The 9,049-nt window shown below is 37.8% G+C and overlaps 1 protein-coding gene and 1 pseudogene across 2 annotated transcripts in view; both read right to left on the reverse strand.

Moving 5' to 3' along the window:
* LOC119798653 (gastrula zinc finger protein XlCGF57.1-like) overlaps positions 1-9,049 on the reverse strand; it is a 31,057-nt gene that overhangs the window by 15,234 nt on the left and 6,774 nt on the right. For both annotated transcript variants that reach the window (XM_038308211.1, XM_038308209.1), the window contains one exon: positions 4,743-4,916. In XM_038308211.1, the coding sequence (XP_038164139.1) occupies positions 4,743-4,916 (174 nt within the window). The remainder of the gene's footprint in view (positions 1-4,742; positions 4,917-9,049) is intronic.
* LOC119798654 lies at positions 2,480-4,736 on the reverse strand (annotated as a pseudogene).

A 9,049-nucleotide genomic window follows, 5' to 3' on the forward strand; every position in this document is an offset into this window, starting at 1 on the left:
TAGCGCTGAAGTGAGTCTAACCCTTTCATGCATGGTGGTCACTACAGTGGACAGTTATTAAATGGTTGTTTTCTCTTAAATGAACATGTTTTAATGTCACATTTGCACATATGTTACTACAGTGGTCGCTAATGTATCATCCTGCCACTTGTCAAACTGCCACCTACTCGTCAGCCTTTGCAAGTGACTTTTGTTTTCCTCAAAAAAACAAAATGGCCGACAGAGGAGCACATGGGTTGTGAGGGAGAGGAATATCTGCTCATTCCTTCTGTTCTAGGCGATCCTTAGCCTGGGTGCCATTCCGAACTTAGTCCCGCCCACAAAGTTTGAGGTCGGGAAGTTCGGTCTGGCTCTGCTCCATAGTAGCGCGAGTATTAAAGCCCACTGTCAGGCGATCCAATCAAATTGTCAGGGCAGGCTTTATACGATGATGGACAGATGATCAACAGTAACGTAATCAACCACGTGACCAATGCGCGCTTGGGTGACAACAACAATGGCTGCCGCTGGAGAGTTTGGGTGAGTAGATTCTGCTATTAGGTCTGTTCTAGAAGATATCGACGGCAAATTAATTTTAAAAGAGGAACAGAGAAACGCGATCAAGGCTCATCTTCTTATTCTAGGCGTGCAACTGCACGCTTTGATTTTTGTTGACAACAACTATGCGTCGCTTAACATACGTCACGCACTCCGTTGCTCTTATTGGTTGTACGTCTGTCCAATTGAGTGCAGAGGCATTTTTTTTCCTGGTTCGTTCGAAACACGCCCCATAATCACAGCTCTATGGAGCAGTATCAGACTCATATTCTGACTAGAATTGAGTCGGACTACGTCAGGCTAGGCGATCCTTGCAGGTAAAAAAAAATATGGGGACATCAAGTAACAATTAAGGAGTTAAGTATAAATTCCAAGAATTGATTCTGTGTTATTAAAAATTTGTAAGTAGTTATGTGTCCACTAAGTTGGAAATTATGCAACTCCCTAAAGAAAGTATATTTTAAAAACAAATTGATGAAAATGTTTTTTTCATTCATAAAGAGTAATAAAAACACTTGGTAAAAAAATCATAATTGGAAAGATTGCGCTAAAACCATCCATATAGACAACTTCATGTCTCATTTTAACTTCATTATAGGTTCAATTGCAAAGAAAAAACTGAACTGTTTTGCTTCCAGGAAGCTTAATCAAAAGTAAGGAATAGTGTTCGAGTTGAGTTGAAGGCATTCCAAAGGGGGGGACCCGTTCATCCGTTTCTATTTGCATGTTTTCTAAGCAAAAACAAGGCTTTATTGGGCTGCTGGATAAAACCTGGAACTCAACGCTATTTCTGACATTTTGAACTGAAAAAACTTCCTGGATGGAAGAGAAACATCTTTAAACTTGGAAACAAAGTCCAGTCGATTGTTTTTAATTTTCTTTTTTTGGAATGGCAATAGAGTAACAATTTATATTCATATCAGAAACATTATTGATAAAGATTTGAACAAGGATGCATAACGACAAATTCAATTATCATGTATCCAGCAAAAGACTGATCCAAAAAAAGACCTTTAAACTCACTTTATTCAGATAAGACCTTTTTTTCAGCAGAAGCATATTTCAGCAAAACTTGTGCTGTAAATCCAAAGCCTTCCATGTTTTAGCCCACATCCAGTCGGACAAGACGTTTATGACCGGTTCCAACAGTAGCTATCATAACATTTCCATCACCTCCTTTACTATTAATGTTCTCTTTAAGAGTAAATCATTCCTGAATGTTTTATTTTGGTGGTTGATTATGAAATGCTTTAAATTGCACAACTGCATACATGTTAAAGATATAATATTTTACAAGGTCACAAAATTTCAATAGCTGACTTAGACCAACTTTCATTTTGTTTACACAGAGTATCAGTGCCGGCCACAGCCCCTTGGGGGCCCTGAGCAGAATTTGGGGGCCCTCCCTCCCACCAAGCAGAATCACCTAGGCTTGAACATTATTAACACAAATGTCACACTATAATGTTATAGTGAATATAATAAATGAATACAGTGAGGTTATGAATTAATACAAAATAAATAAATGATACTTATAATAATTCAATCTTTTATTACAACTTCTGAATACAAACTATCACAGAAAATATTAAATTATTTGCAAATGTGCAATCTTTTAAATAAAACCGAAATAGACAAATATGGAATGTTACAAAAATACAGAAAAAGATACTTAAAACATAAAAGCAAACATAAGAACAGCAATGATAATTATAGAGCAATGACCTCAAGATCGTACCTTTTTAGCTTTTCTGGAGGCAAAGTCACTGATGACATTGTCATATGGTATTGATTGGCCAATTTTGTTATTAATACTAATGACTGCAAGTCCACTTAGTCTTCCTGGGCCTTTGATGATCTCAAATATTATTTTTTTTATCAATTTCAGCTTGAAAAAGCTCCTCTCTGCTGTCCTGAGAGCCACCCGAAGATTTGGGTAAGATTTTTATCCATGTTTTTATTTCTGCTTGGTTCATCAATCATCCAGCAGAGAAAACAATGCAACAAAAACTAGTTCTATGAAACAGACGATAGTTTCCCTAAATCGCAGAGGTTATAAAAACATCTACAGAATTAGAAACAAAACTATTGGAAATAATTCAAAGAAAAGTTGAACTGTAAAGGATCTTTAAAAAGCAGAAACATAAAAGAGAATACGTTTAAGTGAATATAAACTTTAAGTCTGACATTTAATGGAAAAATTGTCAAATCTCTTTCTCCAAGGTCTGACACACTACAGGAGTGCAAGGCTTCTGTAATACATTATTAACCCAAAAGGCTTTTTAACAAGTTATATTGATCAGCAAAAATATAAACTTCGAACCAAATATCAGAAAGAATTTGAACATTGTTTATTTCTTCAAAAAAACCTGTTTCAGTGTTTTACAGCTTCAGTTTCAGAGTCCAGCCTCTTAACTGAGGTCTTTGTCATCTTATAGCTGAAATATTTACCAGGTTTACATTATTACATCTTACCTGTTCTAGTTTCCATGGAAACAGTAGATTACCACCGTTAATGAAAGGTTTTCTCTAAACTTAGAAAGAAAAGGCCTTTAACCTGCATGTTCCTCTTGTAATGAGGTTTCTAGATTAACATTTTTTCACGGTTAAAACATTGAAAAGGTCTCTCCTGTTCATTTCTGGGGCGTCTAACTGATGTGACTTCTTATGTGAATCCAAAAAATCTTTCTTTTTAGATCAGCTTAATGGATGGAAAACCTTTCTCACATGAGCTGATATGTGAGAATTCAAACTAGAATGTTTACAAAAACTTTTGCCACAAAGAGTTCAGGAGAACGGTTTCTCATCTGTGTGAATTCTGATGTTTATCAAGAGAGCCTTTAAATGTAAAGCTTTTTCCACAGAACTGACATTTATAAGGCTTCTCACCCGTGTGAATTCGGGTGTGTTTATCAAGAGTGCCTTTTTCAGTAAAGCTTTTACCACAGAACAGACATTTGAAAAGCTTCTCACCTGTGTGAGTTCTCAAGTGAGAAGTCAAGCAATTTTTTCTAATAAAACTTTTGCCACACAGACTACATGAAAACTGCTTCTCACCTGTGTGAATTCTGGTGTGTTTATCAAGAGTGCCTTTTTCGGTAAAGCTTTTACCACAGAACAGACATTTGAAAGGCTTCTCACCTGTGTGAGTTCTCAAGTGAGAAGTCAAGCTATTTTTTCTAATAAAACCTTTGCCACACAGACTACATGAAAACTGCTTCTCACCTGTGTGAATTCTGGTGTGTTTATCAAGAGTGCCTTTTTCGGTAAAGCTTTTACCACAAAACAGACATTTGAAAGGCTTCTCACCTGTGTGAGTTCTCAAGTGAGAAGTCAAGCTATTTTTTCTAATAAAGCTTTTGCCACACAGACTACAGGAGAACGGCTTCTCACCTGTGTGAATTCTGTTGTGGTTATAAAGATCAGATGCCTGAGAAAAGCCTTTTCCACAGGAGACGCATTTGAACGGCTTTTCAATTGTGTGGATTCTGGTGTGTTTATAAAGATCACATGTCTGAGAAAAGCTTTTTCCACAGGACTCGCACATGAATGGCTTCTCACCCGTGTGAATTCTGCTGTGTTTATTTAGATCAGAAGTCCGAGAAAAGCTTTTTCCACAGAAATCACATTTGAAAGGCTTCTCACCTGTGTGAATTCTCATGTGAGAAGTCAAACTACTTTTTCTAATAAAACTTTTGCCACAAAGAGTACAGGAAAAAGGCATCTCACCTGTGTGAATTCTAATGTGTTTGTCAAGAGTGTCTTTTAAAGTAAAGCTTTTCCCACAGTACTCACATTTGAATGGCTTCTCACCTGTGTGAGTTCTGGAATTTTGATGTGTTTGTCAAGAGTGTCTTTTAAAGTAAAGCTTTTTCCACAGTACTCACATTTGAATGGCTTCTCACCTGTGTGAGTTCTGGTGTGTTTAAAAAGATCACATTTCTGCGAAAAGCTTTTTGCACAGGACTCACATTTGAAAGGCTTTTCACCTGTGTGGAACTTCATGTGTCTATTAATATAAAATTTAGATTTGAAGGTTTTTCCACAACACTGACATTCATAAATCTCCCGATCTGTGTGAGTTCTCATGTGAACCATTAAATATTCTTTCTTTAGAAATCTTTCTCCACATTTCAAACATGGGTAAGGTTTCTCTCCTCCATCTCTAGCCTCGTGCTCTAGAACAAGCTGCTCTTCGTGCTCACTTATGTGGAGCGCCATGGTTTCCTCTTTTATCCAGGGATGTTCTGGCTTTTGCTGCTCTTCTTTTATCTGCAGAGGTTCTGGTTCCGCTTGGTCCAAACTGGAATTCCTCTCCTGTTCAGAGAACTGCTGCTCAGGGAAAACCTCTTCTTTTCCAACATAATCCTGCAGGCGGTCTGGAAAAACAAACACCAGAGAAAGACTTTGTATTTTAGGATAAAGAAAGGACACTTCACTTTAAGCATTCATGTCTTGATCAAGCTGAATACTCCGCATAAGCCAAGAAGTCTTGGCAATAACATCTTTTTCCTATTTAGATAAAATTAGCTTACAGCACATAACAGATTTCCACACAGATTCTTACATGGTTATCAGGCTATAAATGTTTCCCCCCCCCTCCGGAGGACAAAATTAAGTGAATCGTCTCAAGTGTTTTTTTGTCTTAAGAGAATTCAACCATTTTGAGCCTCCACAAAACCAATATATACTACATTTCCCAGCATTCACTGCAGCTCTGACATCACATTACACTTATAAAGGACCTCCACGTTTATCATCAAAGCTTGATTTAACTTCTTTTCAGATGATATTTTTTAGCCGAATGGTTCAGGGTGTAGCCCACCTTGCATCCATAGACTGCTGGAGGTAGGCACCATCCCCACTTTTTTTTTAGATTAAAATCTCCTCTTTTTTTAATTTTCACAAATAAATCTTTTGTTTTTATATATATATTTTTGGTTTCTAGTTATTTGTTTCCTTCAGTTTCAGTTTTTTTTTTAACTAAAATTTTGAAAAAACCCTATCACCCCAATGAAGCTCCACAGATGTTCATCTAGCTTTGTGGGTCAGACCGTTTTCTGTTGGTTGAGTCTGAAGTTCTTTAGATATAACATTTATGCATTCTCGAGATGTAATCTTGTCAACTGTTTACATTTCAAGATGCTACTGCACAAGCAGCAGTCTGTTAAGTCAGCTCCGTGTTCTCCTTTCCTACCTTTTTTATTTTTTAGTGTTGTTTTTTTTTTTTATAATACCCATATCTGATTGTTAGAAATTTTTAATTATACTCCGTTTGTGTTTCATGGGTTGTGTACTAACGAACTATTATTATGTATAATGTGTGATTCATTGCTTATTAACGCTTGCTAAAGATTGTTCCAGATAAAGGTCATGCAATGGACAGGTTGTGAAAGAGACCTGAACATCCTCTATCACACGTTTCTTCTAAACATGTGTTCTAGGAACAATTCAATTGTCAAACAACCACATTCATTTTTTCAACACATGTGCTGAGGTTTAAAGTAAAATCGTTTTGTTTCCCTTTCCCTTAGTTAAACCTCAGCTGGTGTAATTAGGGAATTCCCCTGACTTCAATAAATAGCGAGGAGAAAACTGAGGACCGGCAGAGTGGGTGGGAGATTTGTAAATTCTGCAGTCTCTTCCTACTCTCCCTGCGAGTAAAACTAAACTAATTGGCTCTGTTCGAAAACCTAGGACGTATCCTCCAAGGACGCGGTCTACCTAGACTGGATCCTTCCAAGTCCTTGAAAATAAGGAGACCGGAAGAGTTTAGGCTGTGAATTCGACCAGGTCTACTCTTCGGCAGGTTTTACCGCCGTATGCTCTGTTGCTTAGCAACTGTGAACGTTGACACACAAAGCAGGAAAAGAATGAATACAGAAGTTTTCAAAACTGTTTATTTCTTTTTTATTGTGAAGTGAACAAAGACTACACTCACAAGAATCCAGAATGGAATAAAGGTTCCAACAGCCGGGAGCAGGAACAAATAAAATCAAATGTAATGATAGAAACCTTAGTCAGTTAAATAACATGCTGCTGTCATTTTGCACATCTCTGATGTTGCTGCTATTTTCAAATATCCATTACTGTAAAAATGTCCTTAGCTGCATATTGGTTATTTATTCCCCAGTTTTATATTGTTAAAATACTTTACAGTATTGTATTGTTTATATTTTAACTCTTCCCTATTATGTTATTCTTTTACATTTTTCTAAGGTCCACATTTGTGTGACCATTTTCAATAATCTATCTGCTGCTTTAAATTTGCCCATTGTGGGACAATAAAGGGATTTTCTATACTATTCTATAAAAGGGGTAGAAAGATATAAGTAAATCTAAACAATGTATTTATAAAAAATATATCTGCAAAATCTCTAATATTCAACAACAAAAAATACGTAGATAAGCATATTGTGCAAAACAGCAATAAAAAGATAAAAATCCTATCAGATTTATAGTCCCCCACCCTGCAGATATATTAGAATCCGTCCTTAAATTACAGCCAAACCCATTTACACAGTAACAGATTAAAACCTTTACATAAATCAAACTTTACCGCCACATATCTGACTCAATAACCATTAAAACAACAATTTTTCATTAATCTCAGACGGAACTATTAAATGACTTGTATTATATTAAACTGAACTTCCCATTTTCACCACTGTTCGGCGCCAAGTAACTTTTACTCTGATCACAGCTTGCTTGGTCTCGCAATGAATCCTGGGAAATCCAAGAATACCGAGGATACATCGGACCCGTCCTTCAAATCGGGCAAAAAGAAGGACGCATTTTAAGGCCGCATAACGAGGACTCTTGGAATCCGACCAGACCTCGGCGCCGCGCTATGACGCAATCGGCCTTCGAATCCGGTCTTCTAAGGATGCGTCCTCGGTTTTCGAACAGAGCAATTGTCTCTGTGCCTTTTTCATTCCCTGCATGTATGTATGATGTTTTAGGTGCTTAGACCTGACACTAATATTCTGAGCATATGTGCACAGAGTAAGCCAACTTCTGGGACTATAATGTTGAGCTTTCTCCTACTTTCTGCAATTCTTGATGCTGCAGTGGGATACCCCTTTGTCAGCAACTCCAACCACCCTGTTATCTACACACGGGACAAGCTCCTTAAACTGCATGACTCTATACGCAGCAGCCCTGCTCCCCACCACGCTACAAGACCACACATCCCTGCAGAAATAAGGAGAAAATGGAGAGGCTGCAGGGGTGGCAGCACGAAGCAGAGAAAAAGATATATTTTCCATCGGTTGTTGTGGGTAATGTAGGATCTATCTGCAAGGAGCTCACAGCTTTAACCGCTTCCATGGGAGATACAGGGACGATGTATCGATGAATAAAACCATGATTCAGTAAGGATGATGGCCAAACATTTAATAATCTCCTTGTTTGAAGAGAGTTCAAGTTGGAGATTATCGATTTTCTTATCCAGTGAGTGGACATTGGAGAGCAGGATTGATGGGATCAGTATTCTGTGGTAATCCCTTCTTAGCTTCGCCGTTAGCGCTGTCTCGCGTACCGCTTCCTCCGGCTTTCTCTTAATCCTATCCCGCTCCGTGAGCCCGTTGCTTTGTTTTCATCTATCCGTAGCACTTTGCGGCTTTTTAAACGATCAAGAGTGGCTGTATTTAAAGCATTTTGTGGCCCTAGCTCCAGCAGGTGTTGGCGGTCGTAGATACGGGATCGATGGCGGGTTAGTAACGTTTGTAAGGAATTGTCAATAGCTGTATCAGACCACTGCTGCCAGGCGCCGCCATGATGTAACAACAGTCAGTTTAGAATCATTTCACTGTTAATGGGTGCGTTAGCAAATAGAATGAATGGTTAGCTTCATTAATGCAGGTTGGCACATTTAAAATGGTCATTTGTAAAAATGAAATAAATGAATTGAAGAAAAGATCACATGTTTCAGATATTAAAAGATTATTGTTTAGGTCATCCAGAGGTCAACTATACCCCCATTAAGCTCCGAACTGATCAAAATTATCTACTTTTTTTAGTGCTACTCAATTAGTGCAGGTAAAACTGTTGTTTAAGCTAATTTAGTTTTTATGTTTTGCCGATGACGTCACCATCCCAGCAGACATCAGTGCTGCGCTTGTTTCCTTGTATAAAGTATTGCAAATATATATATAAATATTGTATATCATCACATGTCCGGTGCTGGTATCTAATATAACAGTGGACATGTCTACCTTATTTACCAGCCTCCTAGATTCTTAAGGATGGACCTGCTGTTACCCCTGACAACCTCATGTCATTTTCTTTAAAGAGCTCACTGTCTGCATTTTAGTCTAAAAGCACAGGTTAAACTTAACCCCATGGACTGCTGCTAAATTGTTCTCTATGCACAACTTTTGAATCAACAGAGATTACCATACATTTTCGAAAAATCTGGGAAGCCTAGTAAGTCTGGGAGAAAAACAAAATCAAAACAGGAGTCCACCAGCCTCAGGTAAGAACCTTCATGGACGACCTTTCTGTAACCACC

The sequence above is a fragment of the Cyprinodon tularosa genome, unplaced genomic scaffold (assembly GCF_016077235.1).
Source record: "Cyprinodon tularosa strain WSP-4 unplaced genomic scaffold, ASM1607723v1 ctg631, whole genome shotgun sequence".
Lineage (NCBI taxonomy): Eukaryota > Metazoa > Chordata > Actinopteri > Cyprinodontiformes > Cyprinodontidae > Cyprinodon > Cyprinodon tularosa.